Below are 23,657 nucleotides of genomic sequence, written 5' to 3'. Positions count from 1 at the left end.
ATATGCAACAGCCCTATCTGAGAGGCTTGAGTATTTTCCTGATGAACGTGCTCTACCATTAGTGAGCATTTACAGTGTATGAAGCGGCTTCCCTTGTGGCTCAGCTGGTAAAGAATCCGCCTGCAATGTGGGAGACCTGGGTTCAATCGCTGGGTTGGGAAGATCCCCTGGAGAAGGGAAAGGCTACCCACTCCAGTATTCTGGTGTGGAGAATTCCATGGACTATACAGAATCAGACATGACTGAGCAACTTTCACTTCATTTTCACAGGGTATGAGACACTGTTCTAGGCTCCAGGGATACAAGGGTGTTCTGGAATGTTCTGGCCTTCTGTAAAAGATTTAAGCAGTTCCACTGTTCATAATAACATTGTAACTTTAAAAAATCATAAATGCTTGCATGTCCAGTGGTTTCACATAAAATGCAGCGTGGTAACTGTGAATAAATTACAAATGTCACTGTGAGAACTCTGTACATTTTACAAAATCTGTTATAATAGCATCTATATACACACACCTCTCTTAACAAAGACCTCAGCAAATCTCTTTTCCAAACACCCACAAATTTGTTTAGTATGTATTTACGGAAGTTTGGTCACATATACGAATTTAACTCATAACAAAAACAAAAGCGGAGTATCTGAGGCTCACAAATTAACTTGTACCTATATAAGCCAACACAGATTTGTTTTTCCTATTTTTATTAATAAAAGTATCCTACAGTGTTTGCAGAAGATATCTTGCAATCAATAACAACAACAAAAATGATGTCTGCCTCAAACTTGATTTTTTTTAACCTCATGACTAATTTGCATCACTGAGGTATTATTACAATAGATTAAGAGTTTGGACACATTAAGAATTGGATGCTTTAAGAGTTGGTCACGTTTTGCTTGTAAAGCCAGTCATTAAACTCAAGGTGCATACTACATGATACTTTACTAGGAAGGGGAAGACACTACTATCACTGAGTCTGGCTCGTGCTGGGCGACAGGTATGTTTTAGGCCAGTTGGTCTTTGAAGTAGCCTTATGAAGTAGGAATTATTGTAGCAATTTAAAATAGGATGACACTGAAGTCAAGGAGGTAAAATAACTTGTCTCAAATGATATAGTTAGCCCATGTCCCCGCCAGGGTTTCTTCAAGTCCCGGCCTGTCCTGACTTCAAAACCCTTGCCCTTCTTTCTACCCTAGGCTGGTTCTACTGCTGCAGAGCTACCTTTTTTTAATACATGAAATAAAATTAAATTAGCTCCATTATGATCACCATTATCATCTGTCATTTTAGCCTGTATTTTTGAGTGTCTCTTTTATTTACCAGTTCCTGCTGTAAGGACTCGTACTCCTTACAGCCGCCTTTCAAGGTGAACAGGCCAGCGTGGTGCTGGGCACTGTAAATTTTAGCCTATGTCCCTGGTGAATTTTCTCATTTTACTGATGAGACAACAAAGCTAAGAAGTGATAAATGACCCACGGAAGGCTGGGAAGTCATTGGGCAGGTAGGCTCGGGTCTGTCTTACTCCTGGGCCTGTGGGCTTTTTCCATATTGTTTACAGTTTGACAATGTCACAAACCTATGATATTGCACTCAAATTAAATAACCTAGAAATTTACAATTCTGAAAGGAAACTAATAACTTGAGGCAATATACAACTCTGCTTCCACACTTGGAAACGGTTTTACTAGACACTTCTGAAAATGATCTTCAAGGTCTCTTTCTAAAGAGTACTCAACGTTCTCACAGCTTGGTTTACATTTTATTCTAAACATAACTGTTCTCGATTCTTTCTCATGGGTGGGAATTCTCAAACAATTGTGATCTTGGTGAATCTCCAGTACAATATTGACATATAAGAATCTGGGAGTTGTGCTGTTGACAGTCAAAAAATACTGAGCCTTAGTAGGTTGGGCATACTTCCCTAACTAGTTAAAAGAATTAAAAGTTTTAAGAAATTACTAAAACCTCAGTTTAATAGTAAATATCCAACCAAAAAAGGGTTGGCTTGATAAAACAAAGGGCTTGGGGATGACCTGGAAAATGAATTCCTCATTTCTGACCTGATTCCATATCTTAAAGTTCTTACATTCTAGTTTTTAATCTACACTGTTTTTTACAGTGAAGGCTGTCATTTGTGATAATCACAGAAGTGAATACACACTTTACTTACTTTTTTGACTACAAGCAAAATACATACTAATATAAAAATGTGCTCATGCTGTTACAGTCTATATGAATTGTGATTTATCATCCATCTAGTCAATTCTATGTAGACAAAATGAGTTATAATTTTAAAGTCTAAACTAATAAGCTTTGAGAGATAAAAAAGGGAGAAAAGAGGGGTAGTTATTGATGTAAACTATGTATGTAATTTTTTCAAATTTAATCTTTATTCTATTGAGCTATAAATATGTTCTGCTTTTAGTATAGACAAATTTTCCCATTAAAATATGATTTGAAGTCTTATATTTCAATTTTCATCTGTAAGTCAAATAAGACATAGTTTTTTGGTTTTTTTTTACTTAAAGAAGAAATTTTCTCAAGAAACATACCCAGTGCCTTCAATACCCCAAAATAGGCTAAGGTCACTATCGTAAACTCACAGCACTATGATTTCCCAAATTGTATATTAAGAGCATGGATCAATTTTTTGTTGTTTGGTAAGCTTATTTATATGAAGTTTTTCAGAGATGTAAAATTGAAGCTCTATTTTCTTTTTTTAGCTATGTGTCTTACATGTATCATTGAAAACAATATTGCAATTATGTTAGGACTATCCTAGACAGTCAGGGATTGATAGGATCCATAATTTTAGGGAATAAATCCACCTCAAAGAATTATGGGTTAAGTCACCCCCATTTTCTTCAATGAGATCTTTCACGATAATTCTCCCATTTCTTCAAGTCTAATCTCCACCCAACTTGGTATACAACTCAGGTGCCACAGCCTCCAAAAACCCTTCTGAAACAATCAGCTGGAAGCCAGCGCTCCCTTCTATGAATCTGCTTTTTATCACAGAAGTCTGCTTTCTATCCTTCTCTTAGGGCACGTGCCCCTTTCTGTCTTGGTCTTCCCTAGTGGCTCAGATGTTAAAGAATCTGCCTGCAATTCGGGAGACCCGAGTTTGATCCCTGGGTTGGGGAGCTCCCCTAGAGGAGGGCATGGCAACCCACTCCAGTATTCTTGCCTGGAGAATCCCCATGGACAAAGGAGCCTGGAGGGCTACAGTCCATGGGGTCGCAAAGAGTTGGACACAACTGAGCGACAAAACACACACCCTTTCTGTCTTGAATTATAGCCGTTTGCTGTATTTTCCCTACCAGACAGTGGGCTCATCAAGGATACCAACTTGAAGCACATTCATTTCTTCTCTGATGTGCTATATGTTAACTTACACATGGTAGGTTCTCAGGGAGTGCTGAGTGTGTATTTAATAATTCCTGTTAGCCATGGCAAATTTCCAAAGAGAGCGAAAAACCTCTTAAGAAGTATTTTAGGAAGCCCTTGGTCAAGAAAGCAAGCCACAAGAGGAGAAATTCTTCAAGAGGTGAATCAGAGTAACTGGCACGTAAAAGTGACACATTCAATTTCTTCACCTTTATATAACCTCCAGAAGACCAAACGTTAATAAAATATTTATCTTCAGTTGTCACAAGCCAGACTTTGATTTAAAACTCTTGAGTACATGAATGTCATGCCAGACCAAAAATACACCATCATGTATTTTTAATTTAAACATGGATCTGTAAAAAATTTATATGTGCCTGACATGAAAAAAATCTGAGTGCAAATCTCCCAATAATCACCACAAATAAGAAAAACAGGATTGAAAATCGATCGTTAGAAGTACAATGAAAAGCATTCCGTTTGACAGTCCAATGTGGCATTGATGTGACTACCTAAAAATGCATTCTCTTACCTTTAGGGAATCAAAGCAGGCAATTACTCTTCCATTTTCAACCTGGCAGCTTTTGGGGGGGTGGGCGAATTTGCATTCCTCATCAGAGCGGGAGCAGGTTCCTCTCTGGAACTGTCTGCAAACCTCTAATGTCAGCCATTTTGTGTCTCTGACGGGGGCAACATTCAAAGCCATGATGAGAAAATAACTGGGATCCTGTTCCTCCCTGCTAAATGGTGAAATCAATCCAAGTTCCAATGATTCCAAAACTATTGTTGTGAAAAATCCCACATGTAAGTCTGAAGGTAAGTGATAAATTGCTTAATGAAGTCCAATCCAGGATACAGAGCGCGGAGAAAATTTATCGGCAGGCAGTCACTCATCAATCAATATGCCCCACTCGAAGACTGCGGGCCGCAATAAAAGCATGCTCAGTGTCATCTCTGACTGCAAACGTCCGAGTCTCCTGATCGTTTCGCAGACACAACTGTTTTTAATAAAGTGACCTCAATATCATGGCACTCCTTGGGAGAATATTTAGTCCTGACACTCACAGCTATTGACGACGCTGGAAAATAAGCCACTGAGATGTTCAGATCTTAGGAGGATTTCTTTCTCCTTCCACCGTTTAAAATTCTGAAATCAAGCAATTGGCAAAGTCAGACAGTTGAGGTATCTTCATCCACTTGTAAGGTCAGGGTAATGTATATTTGACAGAAAAACAAGATCTGAACAAAAAGCTCCCGGAGTGTGGTTTCCAGCAAAAGTGACTTCACACAGGCACTTTTAAATCTTGAAGCTGCAAAACATAAATAAGTGGTGAATCAACTATCCTATACTATAAAACATTTCTCAATTAAAAAATAAAATCAACTTACACCCCAACTCAATGGACTCAACACTTGAACAAACTATTTAGCTCTTATCTCGAATTTGCAAAAGTGCAGTTTAGAGCTTTGAGCTTTGAATATAGTAAGAGAAGTTATGCATTAAAAGAAAGAGAAGAATACGAAACTGCAACTGTATGGCAGAAATGATCCAGGCAGCAGTCCAAAAGTTAGGGATGACTCAAACAGATGAGTGTGGCAGACACAATAATTAGGCATTCTGAGACAATTCAATCTAATGTGCTTAATCGCCAAAACAGTGTATTAGAACCGTGGCTTCCAATTAATTTCACATTTAGGCCATTGGTTTTATTGTTGAAAATGCTATAAACAATTATTTGGGATGTGTCTCTTCTATTTAATAAGGATATATTGTCATTCAGGATGAAATGTGCACTCCTCACCCTATACGTCCTTTCTAGTTCACAGAGGTTTGAGCTTAGAGAGGGATAGGTAGACCCCTCCTGATATTATTCTCAGATCTCTCATACTTTCTCTCTACTTTTAATAGTTGGTTGATGGTAATGTTGCTTTCTTTCCCATTTGTAGTTTTCATTTCCGCTTCCCTAGCACCTTAGATCAGGGCTATTAGGTCCTCAAAAAGTATTTATCGAGCAATTTAGCTGATGGCAGACTCACTCACTAAGTGAATGAACGCAAGTTCATTTTACTTTAGTGCAGTTTAGTTTTTAACAGAGTCACAACTTAAAAATGTTTGGTTCTGCAGAATCCTGGAGTTGAGATCTACAACAAAAATATGACTGATCAATTCAGATTTCTAAAATCAGCCCATTTAGTTTCTTTTAATATCTCAAGGATTATGAAATTATAAAAACATTAAAAAATTTAACATTGAGTGCAGCATGAATGAAAGACTAAATAACAGAAGTTGGTCATTTTCATATATTGAGTATGCCACAGGCTACCTTAGTTGTTTCCTTAGCCTTGATGTCCTTTTAAAAAATTTATAACTGAAAACTTAATGGAGGCTGGAAGTAGGTTATTTAAAATCATCACGTACCAAATAAGTTCAGAGAGCAATAATCCTTGAGTGGTTCACAAGTGTTCACTGAAAAAGTAGGTCTGACCGCCAGTTAGGTTTAGTTAACTCCAGGTAAACCAAGCTGAACAAGGCTTACCTGCAATAGGGCTTTTTTCAGCCTTGAATGCGTCTCTGATGGGGGGAGGGCCTGCAATGGCATCTGCCAAGCTTATCTAATTGTGGATCGTTTATTAATATTTAGTGGGACATCTCCTGGGACGGGAGGAACGCTTCTTCATCACAACCCTTCTCTTCCTTGTCAGTAGAAGTGTTTGAATGAGCTGTAACTGTATGTGCACTGAAGGACATCGGCAACCGGGGAAGCTGTGACACATTCCTAACTTCCAACTGTGAAATATTTGAGGGGCCTGACAGGCTCCTGCTTGTCTGTTTGGCAGCACTGTGTTCCCAGAAGCTAACATTCAACCATCTTAACTTCAAGAGTTTAAGAAGAGGAGTTTAATAACCAAGCTGACTCTAGGTCAGGTTTCACCGACCAGCCTGGACCTGCACTCTTAACTCAACCCCCACCTCTAACCCACATGAGAACAAAGGATGAGTGAGGAAACATTTCTGCCGGTGTGTTCAGTGGAGATGAGGCTCCAATAATGTTGGAGACACAGTGAGAGGCTGGACACGTGGAGTTTATACTTGCAAAATTTTACAGCGTCCCTGAGTCCTAAGGACCTGGGTTTACTGGGGGTCATAGAACAACAAAGATGCAGGAGATGGGTTCTCATCCTCAAAGCCGTACAGTCTTGGCCAACCCTTCACATGGAGGAAAAGAAATCGGCAAATATGGATTCAAGCACCAATGAATTATTACTCACGTATTCCTGAAAACCACACCGGAACATCGCTCTTAATCCAGTCCAGTGAATGGGGTATGCTTTTGCTCATACTTTTAGATACGAAGACAGTTCCCTGCTCCCACCCCCCCACCCCGGGAGAACCAGAGTGCCATTTCTACTTCTGTGAAAATCCAATCGGAATTTAGATCATCAGACTCTATCAAGATGAACTTGCTTTTAAAAGCAGAGGAGCCAAGTTTCTGACAGCCAGTCCAGTGTAAGTCAAAGATGTTCCAGAAAGTGCATCAGATTGCAGCTAAATATACTGCTATCCTAACTGTTGGTGAATCTGCTCTTTCTCCCAGCTTGTTCTGTTTCAATCCTAAGAGTTCCCGAACTACTATTATCAAAGATACCGCCTCCCTCAGGCCATCACAACCTCCCTCTTCAAGAATGGATACAACTAGCAGCTCTGGACGGAGAAGGCAATGGCACCCCACTCCAGTACTCTTGCCTGGAAAATCCCATGAATGGAGGAGCCTGGTGGGCTGCAGTCCATGGGGTTGCTTAGAGTCAGACACGACTGAGTGACTTCACTTTCACTTTTTACTTTCATGCATTGGAGAAGGAAATGGCAACCCACTCCAGTGTTCTTCCCTGGAGAATCCCAGGGATGGGGAAGCTTGGTGGGCTGCCATCTATGGGGTCGCACAGAGTCAGACACGACTGAATCGACTTAGCAGCAGCAGCTCTGGGAATAAGGAACTGAGAGCAGATTTAAATCAGGTCAGGGGAGCCCACCGAAGGAGATGGGCAATGATGGGTGAGGATGAATAACATGGTAACCAAGGGACAAGACTAAACTATACTAACACACAGCAAATTACATACCAAGCCTACCAGACTGGAGGCTCCAGCGAGGCAGGGTTACTTGTTAGGGCTTTGCTCTTCAATACCCGAAGCCACTGGCTACAGATGGCTACGGAACACTTGAGATGTGGCTAGAGCCACTGAGGAACTAAATTTAAATTCTTTATTTCTTCTTAATGTAAATTTAACTTAAAAACTGATCCTCAGTATACTTATTGGAAAACTTTTCAGTATGCTCGGATCAACTCTGAATCTACTTTTCAGTTGTAAATTTCACGGAATCTAAATACAGGTCAAGTATTAATCTTTCCAACAAAAATCCAGCATCCTAATTGAGATGTGCTCTAAGTATAAAATTGCCCATGGGATTTCCCAGGCAAAAATACTGGAATGGGTTGCCATTTCTTCCTCCAGGGGATTTTCCCCACCCAGGGACTGAATCTGGAGCTCCTGCATTGCAGGCAGATTCTTTACTGCTGAGCCACCTAGAAAGCCCAGGTATAAAATACACACCAATTTCAAGTATGGTGTGTATTTTTAGTATGAGAAAAAAAGAACATGAAAAATCTCAATATTGTTTCATATTTACTACATGGTGAATTGATAATATTATTAACAAATTGGATTAAATATTATTATTAAAATTAAACTCACTAGCCTCCTTTGGAGAAGGCAATGGCAACCCACTCCAGTACTCTTGCCTGGAAAATCCCATGGACAGAGGAGCCTGGTAGGCTGCAGTCCATGGGGTCGAGAAGAGTCGGACACGACTGAGCTACTTCACTTTCACTTTTCACTTTCATGCACTGGAGAAGGAAATGGCAACCCACTCCAGTATTCTTGCCTGGAGAATCCCAGGGACAGCGGAGCCTGGTGGGCTGCCGTCTGTGGGGTCGCACAGAGTTGGACACGACTGAAGCGATGTAGTAGTAGTAGTAGCTTCCTTTTAACTCCTCTCCAAAAAAATTCAGAATTATATATGTAGTTTGCATTATTGTTCAACTGATGCCGTAAGGGCTTTTGCATTTCTTCTATTAGCCACAGAACTTTCTGGAATGGTGAAAAGAACCCTGGCCTAAGAGCCAGCTTCTAGTCCTTATATTGCCAAGGCTCCTTCATCTGACCTTGGGTAGGTCAATTTTCTCTGTGACCCAGTTTCTTCCTCTGTAAAATGTTGGTAGTTTCTACTTACTTTCTATGGTTGCTGTCATGAAGGACTGATTACAAAAGAAACATAGAGACACTCTGTGAACAGTAAAGTGCTGACCCAATGCAAGGTGATGAAAGGAGAAGCTGCTCTATCAATATTTATTGAAGAAATGCACTCCCAAGCTTCCTCTCTGCAGTGGTTCTCTATCAATGACCCGAGTCTTGCCGGCGGTGGATCTGCTCCAGGTGTAGCTTCTGAGAGCAAGACGGTGCCGTGGAGATCACAGAACTGCCTGCAGGGGGCGCTCGTCCGGGGCCGCGTATCCAGAGCGCCCCTCGTTTCTCAGGTCGCCTTCAGTCTGCAGCCGGAGGGAACCCCCAGAGACGGTTCCCCCAAGCACAGATCCCACGGTGTCACTACAAAGGCCTGGGCCTGCTGTCTTCCTCCAGCTGCTGCTAACCCAGAACTGAATGAGACACTTTCACGGCCCAGCAGTCACCCTGGGTGCTGCAGTGACAGGGAACCTAGGTGGCTTGAGGGCTTGGTGAGAGTACAGCTCTGGACTGAGCTCCCAACGCCCTGGGTGAGGGGGAAATTGGGGGGAGGGGGTGGCATCTTCCAGTTCATCTGCCTAGAGGGGCCCCTGTTAAAATGTGTCTGTGTGGAAAAGACGCGCATGGGTGCTCAGTCACTTCAGTCCTGTCTCTCTGTGACCCCATGGACTGTAGCCTTCCAGGCTCCACTGTCCATGGGATTCTCCAGGCAAGAATATGGAGTGGGTTGCCGTGCCCTTCTCCAGGGGATCTTCCTGACCCAGGGATCAAACCCAGGTCTCCTGCATTAACATCTGAGACAACAGACCACTATTTTCACATCCCCAGAGTTCAGTTCAGTGCCTGATATATAGAACACGCTCAACGAATCTTTGTCCAGTAAACTCCTGGTCTTCCTCCTGGTCCATTTGCACTTTAATATGGACCAAAGTTGGGCTCTCCTGGTGGCTAACAGTAGGGAATCTGCCCTCAATGCAGGAGACCTGGGTTTGATCCCTGGGTCTGGAAGACCACCTGGAGAAGGGCATGGCAACCCACTCCAGGATTCTTGCCTGGAGAATTCCATGGACTGAGAAGCCTGGTGGGCTATAGTCCATGCGGTCACAAAGAGTCGGACACCACTGAGTGACTAACACATGGACCAAAGTCTAACCTAAAGGAATAAGGCTCTGAATAGAGAATGCCAGTATTATTCTGTAGGAAAATTCTAGCAAGTCCCACGGGCTTACCCTGCTGCTGCCAAGTAAGATGAGGGTGAAGGTGAAAAGATGCCCCAGGGATAAATTATTTGAGCTTCAAAACCCTGAATCCTCAGCCCAGCGGTTTTCAAAGTGTAGTACATGGGCCAGCAGTCCCAGCAGCCTCTGGGAACTTGCTAGAAATGCAGATCCTTGGGTCTCAGCCCAGAGGTCCTGAATCAGAAGTCCTGGGTGTGGGGCCCAGTAATCTGTGTTTTAACCAGCCTTCCAGGACTAACTCTGAGGCACTCTCAAGTTGGAACACCACTGGGGCAAGCATTTCTTGCCATCCTCCTGGGTGCCTGGCATCCTCTGGGCTCTGAGGGAACCCGGATCTCTGCCCTGAGTTGATGGCCAGGTCCTGGGGTCACTGATTCCAACACCAACAATTGCAGGAGGGCTGGCTGAGGGCTTCTCCCAGCGGCTGTGTTTCTGATCAGTCAAACAAAAAACTAGATGACACAGAAAACACCTGGGAGATCTGCCCCAGATAAGATGTGCTTCTAAGAGAATTTGAAAAATAGACTGTCTCATAGCTTGCGGGTTTTGTTCAGGATGAAGCAGGCCTTTGGTGGGGATAAACCGAGCTTTGTTTCCAGGACCCTTGTCTGAGAGAGGGCCGTCTTAGGGCGCCAGCGGTCCTTGGCGACCAACAGCTGGGTCCCAAGTCCATAAGGCCAGAGCTCTTTACAGAGGAGCCACCTTCTCTAGACAGCACCAGATGTGACGAACATGGAGCATCACTGCTCGACTCATCTTCAAAGAAAGGCAAGACTGAAGTTCAAGGATACCGAAAGGAGGTTCTGTAGTATTTCCTGAAATGCCAGTGGACTCGCTGTGCAATGGCACCGAAGAATCCCAAGCTTTTTTTAGGGTCTTCACTTACATGACACTTCATTTTTCAAAACATATTGAAAACTCCTGTAGGTGTTAGATTTTTCAGAAAGCTGTGACTTTTGACTGTAGGCAAGAATTCGCTGCTCACGTTGGCTTGTTATAGCCGCTCTGTGATGTCATGATGTTATGGGGAGAGTTTAGGTTCTTTCCTCCCTGACCCTGGTGAACTCCCCACAGGCCACATCCCTCAGACAAGCCCAGTCTGAGAACCCCAGATGTCCTTGGCTCACCCACACTTTGTAGCCAGTTTGTACGTTTCTGAAGGGAAACATATTCATCATGTCCGATCTTGAGCCTGAGATTGATCAAAATGTAAGACCGCCTTAAGGAAAATAGTTGTGTGGCATACAACCCCTCCAGCCGGCTCTTGGTCATCTAAGGTATTTCAGCTGTCTGCCAGACAACGGCCTCCCAGGGAGCTGATTAAAGGATCCTTGCAAAACAAACCGATTTCTGAGTCAGACAGTCAAGGACTCATTATCCATTAAGTAATTTATGGGATGCCTTTAATTTCATTTTGCATAAATCTAATTACAATAAAGAAACCATGTCTCCCAGAGTTTTCTAAATTTTAATGTGGAGAAAATCTTGAGGATTTCCTATTTTTAATCTTTAAATTCTTAAAATACATCATTTAAAAGAATGATTTTTTTTTTCCTTCCTGTGAGTGGCTTAAAATCTGAACATCCCCACCTCTATTTCTGGAGCTTAATTTAAAATAGCTCTCCACGTGTGCGCTCCCTTGGTCCTTGACTCGGCGCATCCTGAGTGGGAGATGAAGATGCCTGGGCTGGAGAGGGACCCAGGGCAGCACCATCCGAGGCACTGGGCTAAGAGCCACTTGACCTCCAGGAGTGGTGTAATCCCGCCCTAATCACAGCCCCTGAGAAGAGGTCCCTTCCCACAGGAACCACAGAGGACCAGTAAAAATACAGAAACCACTGTGGTCCCAACTGCCAAAGCCATAGAGAACCTCACTGACTTTTCCAAGAAAGACAGTGAAGGCAGCAGCCAAAGTGATTGTCCCTAAAAAGATTTTTGTTTCCAGACACCTTTAAGATTTTTAAAAAATATATTGGAAATGTAAATGAAATCGTGCTTTGAAACTCTGGCACGGATTATGGGTAAGAACCAGTCAAATCCTAAGGGGAAGCAACTCTGACTATTCCCTGGAGGGACTGATGCTGAAGCTGAAGCTCTAATATTTTGGCCACCTGCTGTGAAGAGCGGACTCACTGGAAAAGACCCTGACACTGGGAAAGATTGAAGGCAGGAGGAGAAGGGGACGACAGAGGATGAGATGGTTGTAGAGCATCACTGACTCAGTGGACATAAAGCTGAGCAAACTCCAGGAGACAGTGAAGGACAGGGCAGCCTGGCGTGCTGCAATCCATGAAGTCACAGTCGGGGACGACTTAATGACTGAACACACACGTGGGTAAGAATGAAATTTTCTACCCTGGACTCCAGTCAGTTGCTCCTCTGCTTCTCTGAATAGCTGTGAAATGTCACCTAAGCTCTCTGAGCTTTGGTTTCCTTGTTTGGAATCATGAGGATTGAAAACACTGGCCAAAAATGTTCATTTGAGTTTTTCCATTAACATCAAATGAACTCTTTGGCCAACCAATACGTAAGCCATAAATGGATGTACTGTAACCAAAATATAATTAGCAGTATATATGTGGCTTCCCAGGTGCTCAGCAGTAAACCATAAATGGATGTACTGCAACCAAAGTATAATTACTAGTATATTTTAACGACTCTCTGTTTGGTGTCTAACTCTTATCAGTGCTAGATAAGATATCAACTTGCCTTACATCTGTGTTCCTACATACACACACACTGGTGGAAATGACTCCTATTCACTGTTACACATTTTTGCAAAGCAAATGAACTGTAGCTTAAAGAAAGTAGAGCCTCTTTCCATGAAGGTGGTACAAAGTATGAAGTCCTTCAGAGAATGTTAGACAACCCTTTGATGGATGGTCTTCAAAAACTACCTCCAAACCCTCGTTGATTCTAAGGAGGGAAAGAACCCGGGCTACCAGTGATGTCTTCATTTCATATGATACTTGTTCTTTTGAACATACTTTCAAATCCACTTCTATAGGGGAAATTAAACACTGGGGCACTCAAGGTCACGGAGTAAGTCAGATAAGCCAACGTTTCATGATAACAGAAATAAAAGGAGAAATTCCCCCACGAAAAGGTTTCCTCTTGGACCTGGTGTCTTACAGTACAAGTGAAAACTTCATAAAATCCAGAGCTCCTTTTCCTGCACAAACATTTCCAGCCCATTTTCATTGTCATTTCCAGGAATGGACAGAGAGAAAAAATCCCCTCTTCAGTTAGAAGATGAGAGATTTCTAAATATACTCCTGAAACTACAGCTAGATAGAACAGATTCAACACATACTTGTATTCAAATTACGTTTTTTTTGCTATGCCTGTGTGTTCTATCTAAACATTTATAATTCAGTTAGGAGCTACTCTTATTAGAATAAAAGCAATTGTATTAGATACCAGTTAAGACTGACAGCACTTACCGGTTTCCTGGAAGTCCAGGACCCAGTGGGTGCAGTCAGTTTAATTATCAAGCCATCTAGGCCTGAAAGCCAGGGAACCCTTTGTCAGAACTTCCATTTCCTGCCTCTGGTGGCCAGGACTGCTTTTCGCTTGACCCTTTTCCTTTTCTCTCTCTTTCTGTAATCACCAGCCGAATGCCTTGTTCATATGCCTGTACATGTACAAAGGCCAATTACCCCTTTGAACAAAATTTTTGTAACATAACTTTTATTACCAACAGATGAAAATCATACATAATCTAGCCAACATACACACATTTAAGAAAAATCAATATATTGTCATAACTGAAATACAACTAAATATCAAAGGAAGTAGAGAAGATTCTTGAAAGTCCCTTGGACTGCAAGATCAAACCAGTCAATCCTAAAGGAAATCAACTGAACATTCATTGGGAAGAGTGTTGCTGAAGCTGAAGCTCCAGTACTTTGGCCACCTGATTCGAGGAACTAACTCATTGGAAAAGACTCTGATGCTGGGAAAGATTGAAGGCAAAAGGAGAAGGGGGCCACGGAGGATGAGATGGTTAGATAGCATCGCTGACTCAATGGACACGAATTTGAGCAGACTCCAGGAGACAATGGAGGACAGAGGAGCCTGGCATGCCTCAACCCACAGAGTCTCAAAGAGTTGGACACGACTTAGCAACTGAACAACAACAAAGCTATTTATAAAATAAATGTGTGTTTTAGAATGTCCAAGCTTAGGCAAAAGTATATCAGAAGACAGAATGAAGTGCTGGATATCCACAACTTATCTTGTGTGATGGGCACACAAATGCAAACTGACGTAGGTGTGACAGGTGATGTGGCCAAACAATTCCTGTTAAAGCTCCTAACAAGTTAAAGAACAATCTTGCCTCAATTTACATAGTTGCATTCTCGAAAAATTCAGTTCTATTGGCTGTCCAAAAAATACAAAATCAATTAGAAAAAAACACTCGTGCAAATACGTGAAACAGAGTTTTAAGATCTTGACCCAGATTACACAGAATAGCATTTTTACTTATGTGAATGTCCAGCTGTACACTCAGCACTCACTACACACAGACTAGTTTTTCACTCCCAGAGAGTCATATCCATTGCAAGATGTCAAAATCCATTACTTCCACCCATTACATTCCAGAGATGTTGCTTGGTCATTAGGACGATGAGGGGAAAATGCTCCTTTAAATTTCCAAGGTTCTCTACAGGGGGCAGTGCTATCTCCACTGTTGACAGTGCTGAGTAAGTCTGAGTAAGTAGACTCTGTTATAAAGTATCAGGATCATTAGTAATGTAGATATTGGGGAGCGCTTGAGATCTAGACAAGTCCCCAGCTGGAGGATCACTTAGGATGCATTAGAATTAGAAGAGCTCACAGGTGGTGAAGTTGGTTGGTGATTCTGGCAAGGGTCCAGGAGAAAAGGACCACTTCAGGCCCAAACTTATACCAATGGGAAAGAATCTGCCTGCTGATACAGGAGACACAGGAAAATCCCTGGGTCAGGAAGATGCCCTGTAGGAGGCAATGCCTACCCACTGCAGTATTCTTACCTGGAGAATTCCATGGACAGAGGAGCCTGCGGGATTAGGACTGAGCAATGCAGTGAAGGGAACTGTCAAAGAGGACTTCAAAATGCGGTCCTGTGTGAGCGGGAGGACAGTGATGCTCTGCCCAGGAGGAAGGAAGTTGGGGAGAGGAGGCAAATTGGAAACTGGGGCATAGAGGTCGTGGTCATGGGTATATAGTTGGAATTACTATTCATAGAAATGATAGCTACCACCACAGAACAGCTAAAATGAGAGAGAAAAGAGAAATACTTACAACAATATTTACATCTGTGTGTATAATCTAGGAGGGGCTTCCCAGGTGGCGCCAGTGGTAAAGAACCCACCTGCCAATGCAGGAAATGTAAGAGACACAGGTTCAATCCCTGGGTCAGGAAGATCCCCTGGAGAAGGAAATGGCAACCCACTCCAGTGTTCTTGCCTGGAGAACCCCATGGACAGAGGAGCCTGGCGGGCTGCAGTCCATTAGGTCGCAAAGAGTCGGACATGACTGAACCGACTTAGCACACGCATATACGTAGGAGAGAAAAAAGAAAGATTTGGACAGGGTCAAAGACACTTTGTTCAGTTATTTAGAGATGACAGAAAGAAGAGGAGCAGGTGGAACCAGAGGAAAAGAGTAATATGAGACAAAGGGTTTTCTGAAGAGTGTTACATCCAGGTGATGGGAGAGACATGCAGAGTTTCAGGGTGGACTGAGCAGTCAAAAATGATCAGTGCCCCGAGATCAAGGGTATGTGGACAACTGGTGGTGGCAGATGTCACCACTGCCTCTGCAGATGGCAGTTTAGCACAGGGGGAGGAGGGTGCTGGGGAACAAGGTGCTCAGTGTCTGGGGCTCCCCAGAATACCTGGGGCTGCAAGAATATCATGGAGCAGCCAGGAGAATTCTGAACTCTGGTGCTCAGCAGGCAGATGGCCTTTGATCACCGGTGGGCTTCTAGGGAAGCGACCTTTGTGAATCTGAGATCTGCTCACAGCATCGTAAAGCCACCCTCTGTGGAGCCCCAGGAGCGAGGCAAGAACCTGCTTCTCCATCACTCTCCCCCATTTCCTTAGTCTTCCGAGTGGAAGGAGAAGAAACGCACGGGAGCATGGGAAAATGGCAGGATGGGGTTTGGGCTAGAAGAGGCACCCAAAGGAGGAGGAGTGACTTGGGCACTGGCCAGGGTGGGGTGGAAGGCTCTGAGACTGGGGCAAATAGAAGAGGGGAGCAAGGGCAGCAGACTGGTCTCCGGCTGGAAGGCAGGCAGATGGAGTAGAGTAGTTCTTACTCTGGCCTTTATATCTCAGTCCGGGAAGAGATATGGTACAGGCTGAGACCAGCTGAGGTGGGGCTTGAGATGTCCCCCAAGGGTAGAGAGATAAAGCCACAGGTGTCAAACAGCCCAGGAAGCACCACTTCAGTGCAACAGCGTGAACTTGTTCTGAAATACACGATTTCTCCACCTGCCCTCAGCAACCTGAGAGCAGGAGCTGCCAAGTTCCTAATGTGATAATGCATCAGTCCTACCCCCTCACTCCAGCTCACTCTGCTTTATTCCCTTCCAAAGTCCTGTTCCTTGTCTGACACTCAACATATTTACTTACCTATCTGCTCAAGCTCTCCCTCAAGCACAATGTGATGTCTCTGAGGGCAGGGTCTGTCTGTATCCCTGCCATCTAGGGCAACATCAAAACTTCAGGACAGGGCAAGTACACAATAAATATTTGCTGAATAAGTGAAAGGCTGAATAGACAAATAAGTAAAAAGAACATACTATGCAGCTCACAGTTTGTATCGCCTGTATGGTTTGCTTTGTTCCCTCTTCATGATGTGATTTGAAACATCCCTCAGCCACTGTTGTTCTTGCTGTTAGTTCTCTGGGACTCTGATTTCTTAGCTTTAAAAACGAGAGGGTGCAACAATTTCTAAGGCCACTTCTGCCCTTAATGTTCTGTGATTGCATGGTCATTGGCAAGGCTGATTTAAGGAGAAATGTATTTTTAGGACCTCTTCTGGAAATCTTATCAGCCCGGCTGGGTTTGGCCTAGATTTGTTACCAGGCCATTTGAGCCCAGGGATCTAACAGGAGCAAGGGCGTGTGTGTGTTGGTGGGGCTGGGGAGGGGAGAATAGAGGGAAAGGGGAGGGGTCTTTGGGGAGCTCTTGTGTTCCTGCACCAGAGTTCAGATTCAAGGAGGCTCTGTGCAGGCTCTGTACTCAGCACCCAGGAAGGAGCAGGTATTAAACACTGCAGTCCCAGGTGGCAGAAAGCACACAGATCTAGGTCTCAGGACCCCAGGGGTTTAGTTCTTCTTCATGCTCTCTCTCCCACCAGAACAGCACGTAGAGCGCTACCATGCACCAGGAACTCAGCAACACTCCCAGTCCTGTCTTCATGCTGTGCTGGTGGGAGCTGCTCTGCTCTCAGACCTCAAGGAGAGGTCTGGAACTTTCTGAATGGAAGCACTACTGGTTCCTGAAGGTTCTCAGCAAAATAAATAAATAAAGATTGCTAAAAGTGGAAGTGAATTTATTTCTTGGTAAGACTGGGCTCCAAGAGACCCTGGTATTTCCAGCAAGTGAAGGCCTAGTTTTTGAGCCACATGGTGCTTCCCAGATGGTGCTTGTGGTAAAGAACTTGCCTAAAAATGAAGGAGAGGCATAAGGGACACAGGTTCGATCCTTGGGTAGGGAAGACCCCCTGGAGGAGGGCATGGCTACCCACTCCAGTATTCTTGCCTGGAGAATCCCATGGACAGAGGAGCCTAGCAGGTTACAGTCCATGGAGTCACAAAGAGTTGGACACGACTGATGCAACTTAGCACGCACGCAGAGACCATCAACACAGGATACCCTGGGGTTAAATGCATCTCTGAAGGCAAACTAGAGACAGTAGATTTTCCTCTGCCCTGGTCCCCTTAAGTAACGGCCATTGCTAGGTACCCATTCTTCTTGATTTTTGCAAGCCGGTGTTGAATCCATCCCAGGGAGGTTCTGCTGGGAAGATCCTTCCAGCCCACCAACTTCTTTTCACTTCCAATCACATCCCACTAACTTCAGGGAATACAATCACAGAACCAGACACGGGGGGTATCTGGATTGAATGTTCCCAGGGTTCAGAAGGCCCCAGAAGGATGCAGAATGCTACTTATTTTTTTGAGCCTTGTGGGAAAGATACCAGCAGCGTCAGGCATGCAGGTGATAGTACCTCATTACTATCTAACCCCCAAAACTTTTCCCTACAGAGCACCATTCAACTTCAGCTGAAAAACCGAACCCAGGAATTCAGGATCAGGGAGAGACCAATCTATTCAAATAAGATTTTAATTTTGTTGTCATTTCACTCACCCTAGAAGTTAAAAAAAAAAAATCAATTTCCTGTCACACTTTTTAAAGTCGCCATTGACAAGGCATGACTCAAGTCCCAAGTACAAAGCAGGCAACAAAAGATGGTGGGAGTCAACAGTTCCCCTTATCTTTCAGGAAATTGAGCTTACTGCTGGAATCGAAATGGACAACAAATACTTGACTGTGCTTACAACTTGGGGTTCTAAGTAATTTAAAAAAAAAAAAAAAAAAAAGGATAAATCTGGCAACCAAAGGGATATTCTATAAAAACGTCCAGCATGCTGAGGCTGGGCATTATCAGGGGTGACAACTGCTAATTGCTGGAGGGAGGTGGCATCGGCTCACGACTTGTGAAACCCCTCCTTCCTCCTTTTGCTTCGCTCTGCCCAGACAGGGCACTCCTTGGAGGCTAATCACCACCGTGGCGCTGCTTCCGTGCTGCCGCCAGTTGTCATTATTTCTAAGCAACGTCACCCTGTGCTATGTCACCATGGCAACACCGGGCCACCACTCGGAGGAGTGCCACAGGGAAACGGGGAGAGGAAAAAACGGGTCACGTGCCGAACCGCTCCCAGTCACGGGCAACTTCTGGGGTGGCAAACGTGCTTCTTCCCATTTTATGGAAGGGGAGACTGAGGAATGGACAAAGGCTCTCCTGCCTTCCGGGGAATGGAGGAGCAAACCGCCAAACCTTAGGACCACACCGTGTCCAGCTCTGTGCTCCCTCGTTGACATGGCGGTCACTCAGTCATTCGACAAACGAGCAAGCAGACACCAGACAGGGTGGGTGCTTTGGTATTTTGTAGGTAAACCAAGAACTCCTTAGGAATCTGTTTCAAAGTATGAACACTAAACACTGGTCTCTTAACTACATGTTTTGCACATTATTTTCCAGACATACAATTTTTATTTAAATGTCTAAGTAGTTTTGCTTTCCCAGGTCTACCCAACCTGTGGACGTCCCTCAGCTCCTCAGTTGTTCTCTGCCCATGGCATTTCTTTCCAAAACAGATCCGTTTTCCTTTAGGTGTTTTTTTAAGAGATGTACTGCTGAGTCGGAAAATTAATAGCCTGGTATAACCTGTGATACCACCCTCACGACAAGCTCTCAAGTTACCTGTTCATTATTTTTCAAAATGATTTTATCACCCGCGTTCCCACGTGCACGCTTCAACTGCTCTTCTAACGCTGGTTATTCCTGAAACCAGTCTGACCTCCTTCTCAAACAGAACCAATGGCTTTGAACCAAACCAAACGTGACAAGATAAAATAAGAGAGAAAAAAAAAGGTGGAGTCTGAATAACACCTTCTCTGATACGCAGATCATCCTATGCCTACCCACTTAACAGTCTTTGCCTATTCCAGTACCCAAATCTTTTTTTTTTTTTTTTGGTCATTAACACTATGTATAAAAAAGCAACTTGACCACAAAGTAAAGCTTTTACAATTAAAATATTATTTTCCTAATGCAGTCTCTAACAGAGATGAAATTGGAAATAATTTTTATGATGACAATAAAACTTTATGTGTAGAAGTAAATGGGTAAATGAGGTTTTGCTTATTGCAATGGGTCTTCCTGGCAGCAGTCAGAATGTCTTTCTCAGGATTGAACATCAGTGTGCGTCTAAGGGAGACACGGATGGTTTACCCAAATCCACGATACTGAGAGTCAAAGACATCGCAGCTTACACAACCACGTGCCCTTGGGCCAGCCTTTAAAATGCAGACTTCCTTTGCCCCATTCCTTTGTTGCCAAGACTCTACTGATCAGCTGTCCATGAAAGCATTTGGAAGACTTAAAGCAGGGCACCAGTGTGAGGATTTCATTCCCAGGGTCCTTCCTGAGCAATGGTAGGAAGATGGCCACTGATGCTGGAAACTTCAATGAAGACCAGTGGCAATCCTGCAGCCCTGGCCAGAGACAACCCTGTCTGCACCGATTTTTCCAGGAAGAATGACTCAGCAGCAGCAAACATTTATTAAGCCTGGCTCCACGCTCTTCCCTGGGCCTGGCACTATAACTCCTCGTCAGCTCTGCTAACAGCTATTCCCAGGTCTCATCTAGCTTCCCAAATGGTAGTTCCGATATGTCCAAAGAAAGCTGATAAAAAAGATCCCTGTCCCCAGGCCAGCAGTTTTAAGGGTTCCCTCTGGCTTGTCTTGCTGCTGCTGCTGTTGCTAAGTTGATCCAGTTCTGTCCGACTCTTTGCAACCCCATGGACTGCATATAGCCCATCAGGCTCCTCAGTCCATGGAATTCTCGAGGCAAGAATACTGGAGTGGGTTGCCATGCCCTGCTCCAAGGGATCTTCCCGACCCAGGAATCGAATCTGCATCTCCTGCGGCTCCTGCATTGGCAGGTGGCTTCTTTACCACCAGTACCACCTGGGAAGCCCGCTTACTTAAGTGGATGCTTTAGGTTACCCAATGGTGACCTTCAGAAAGAGAAGCACTCTGCTTACCACACTTCAGAAAGAAGATGGAGTGTTTGAATGCACAAGTCCCTGGGTAGACTATGGACTAACTATGGATAATTAGCTCAGCTCTTCTCATTACCCACCCAAAACACAGCTAGTTCATCAGATTCCAGGCAGTTTCTAGAAGGAAAGGGCAACCAGCATCTCTTTTTCCAAAGTGGAAAAGTATAAAGAGTCTCTGAAATGTACTTGCCTGCCCTTTGGGAGTAGCCTAATTGCCTAATTGTCAGAAAATGGGTAGGGCTGGGAGTCAGAAGAGCTTTTGCACAGTGACATGTGAGCCAGGAGATTTGGGGGTGAGTTTACTCAGTCATAAAAAAACGACCAAGCAGTGGTTTTCAAACTGTGAGCAGCTACGAGGCCAAAGGTAAACATGCAGTGTAGTTTACGGAAACATTGATTTTACTTTAAAAGTTTGGGGGTAAAAAGGGTGAGTCATTTAAAGTTATTTTTTAATATTAGAACATATATATATATATATATAGGCTTCCCTGGTGGCTCAGATGGTAAAGAATCTGCCTGCAATGCAGGAGACTCAGGTTCAATCCCCCTGGAGAAGGAGGAGCTATCAACTATGTCCCCCCATTCAACCCATATCAATTATGGCTATCAACTCCAGTACTCTTGCCTGGAAAATCTGACAGAGGAGCCTGGTGGGCTACAGGCAGTGGGGTTGCAAAGAGTTGACACGACTGAGCAACTAACATACATACACAGAGAAGACAAGATTTAGAAGACTTCAAATAAATAAGGAGACCTGTTCCCTCAGTCCTTCTAAGCCTCAGGAGACCAACTCCTCTCTCCTCTGCTATCATGATGCCTCAATGGAAAAACTTGAGAAATACTGAAGGACAGGGTCTCCTGGGCTGCTACTTCTACTTTTAACATCTAGGGACTGTGTTTCTTGCCTAGTAGTGAGAGGAATCTTTAGGGACCTGTGATCCAGTGGGGTTTAGTTTGTTAACTACAGCAGGAACACAAAGTTCATTGCAGCGAAAGATTTCATCTGAATCACTAACCCTCCTCAAAGAAAATAAAGCTTTTCCAGGCCATTCACTTGCCTAAAATGATCATGGGGGTGTACTCTGGACTTGGTGTTACCTTTGGGGCTGGGCAATCTAACGTATCAATTCATCTTCTATAAAATCAGAGCTGGTCAAAAGCACTTGGACTGTTCATGTCGCTGAGAAGTGGTGTCCATTGCGTTTCAGCTGTAATTTGTTCACTTGGACAAGAGATAATTTTGCTTTAAGAAATCCATCAAATTAACTATTTTTCTTAGGAATTTACAATATGACTAAGGATAATATGGTAACAAAAAAGCAGATTTGGAATTGCAGATCATTTTATATCCCCACACATATAAGAATTAAACATGACAGAATGGGGGACTAGGTTTAAGGTCAAAAGAAGTCAAAATTAAGTTTAAATCAAACGTTTAGACTGAAAAAGTATTGAGGCATATGTTTTTCAGAGGCTATTACAGAGATAAGTTAGAGTAAGTTAATAATGTTAGTTTTTATCTTAAACTTTTATAACCAAAATTTTCATCAGCTACTCACTCCTGATATTTGCTAAATGCCTCCCTTCCAAACATAATGTAACAAAATCCTTCATCATGCTTCAAAAATTGGAATTTTTTTTTCATATTTCTAGGTGTGAATTGTGATTTTTCAAAGGGAAATCACAAATGTTAACAAATTTGGAAATGATTCAGTGTTACAATATTTTAATCTAGATATCTAAATGCTTCTTACTCAGCAACATTTATCAGCCAAACTTCTATATGCTTGAAAAAACTGTATTGGAAAAACCCCTAAGGAAAAAAATCTAGTGCATTTTCTAGAATGTAAACTTTAAAAAAAAAACACTATCTGATAATTTCTGTAATAAGTATAAAAAGAAGTATGATGTAACTATAAAAAGAAAATTTTTGTGTATCATTATTCCTTAAAGGGAGGATTAGCTTAAGGATTTTTTCTAATGAGAGTGAAAACTATTAAACTTGGAATACATTTAATTTCCTTGGTAACAAATGAACGAGATACACAAGTGATGGCAGATTTTACTCATGTGTCAGAGGTTTTAACTCATAAGGAAATTTTTAGAATATAATGTGAACTTAATATCTATATATGTTTCTACTTGATATCATTTAATCAAGTCATGAACGTTTGAGGGTACACTACTATGAACAAACTATATATCCCGAATAAGTCTAAGCTGAGATTCCCTATGGTTGGGATGAGTAGTTTTCATTTCGTTATTTTAATTACAAGATGCAATAAATATCTGTTGAGTAGATAAAATGGATAGATGGATAAATGAGACAAAACCAAAAAAAAAGATTCTCTTGATTTTAAATGTATATATGTTATATCTTCTATAAAGGAAACTTTTGTGCAGTCTAAATGTACTAGCCTGAACTGTGTTTTTAATACATCAAAACTAATATTTATGAGATGTGTAAGGGTCTGAACTTTCAGTTAGCAAGATGAAATATCTACTGCTGGTTGCATTATTAGTTGAAAATTCTCTGGGGAAGCCTGCATTCATAGCAGGATATAAAATAGAGAGAAACATCTGTCACTAACTATTTGCTTTTGAGAAGTTTCAGAAGATCAGCTGTTCAAAATTTTCAAACAGTCAGGAAACACAACAGCCAATACCTTAATATATAACAGGAATATATGGCATAACTATTGGAAAAGAAGAGAAAATGTTATCATTATCTTCAGATGATATGATTATATACCTAGAAAATCCAAGAGAATTAAATTTAATTCTCACTAGGAAAAAGTGAGTTCTGTTGAGCTGCCAGAAATGAGATAACTAAATAGAGTTAAATGGAACCAATAGTCTTCTTGTTCTCCAGCATAGCAATAATCACGT

The 23,657-nt window shown here is 42.8% G+C and overlaps 1 protein-coding gene across 7 annotated transcripts in view; it reads right to left on the bottom strand.

Moving 5' to 3' along the window:
• The window catches only part of MBNL2 (muscleblind like splicing regulator 2), a 161,186-nt gene that overhangs the window by 106,328 nt on the left and 31,201 nt on the right, over positions 1 to 23,657 (bottom strand). For 6 of the 7 annotated variants that reach the window (XM_061435238.1, XM_061435240.1, XM_061435241.1 and 3 more), the window contains exons 2-3: positions 13,369 to 13,559; positions 3,916 to 4,693 (exon numbers count right to left, since the gene is read on the bottom strand). The exons of the other annotated variant lie outside the window; for it this stretch is intronic. In XM_061435238.1, coding sequence (XP_061291222.1) covers positions 3,916 to 4,089 — 174 coding nt within the window. In that variant the 5' untranslated portion in view covers positions 4,090 to 4,693; positions 13,369 to 13,559. The remainder of the gene's footprint in view (positions 1 to 3,915; positions 4,694 to 13,368; positions 13,560 to 23,657) is intronic. 7 annotated transcript variants of the gene reach the window in all.

This window comes from Bos javanicus, chromosome 12 (assembly GCF_032452875.1).
Source record: "Bos javanicus breed banteng chromosome 12, ARS-OSU_banteng_1.0, whole genome shotgun sequence".
Taxonomy (NCBI): Eukaryota; Metazoa; Chordata; class Mammalia; order Artiodactyla; family Bovidae; genus Bos; species Bos javanicus.
Note: the sequence above shows the minus strand (reverse complement) of the source record. Positions and strands in the feature narration are given on the sequence as shown.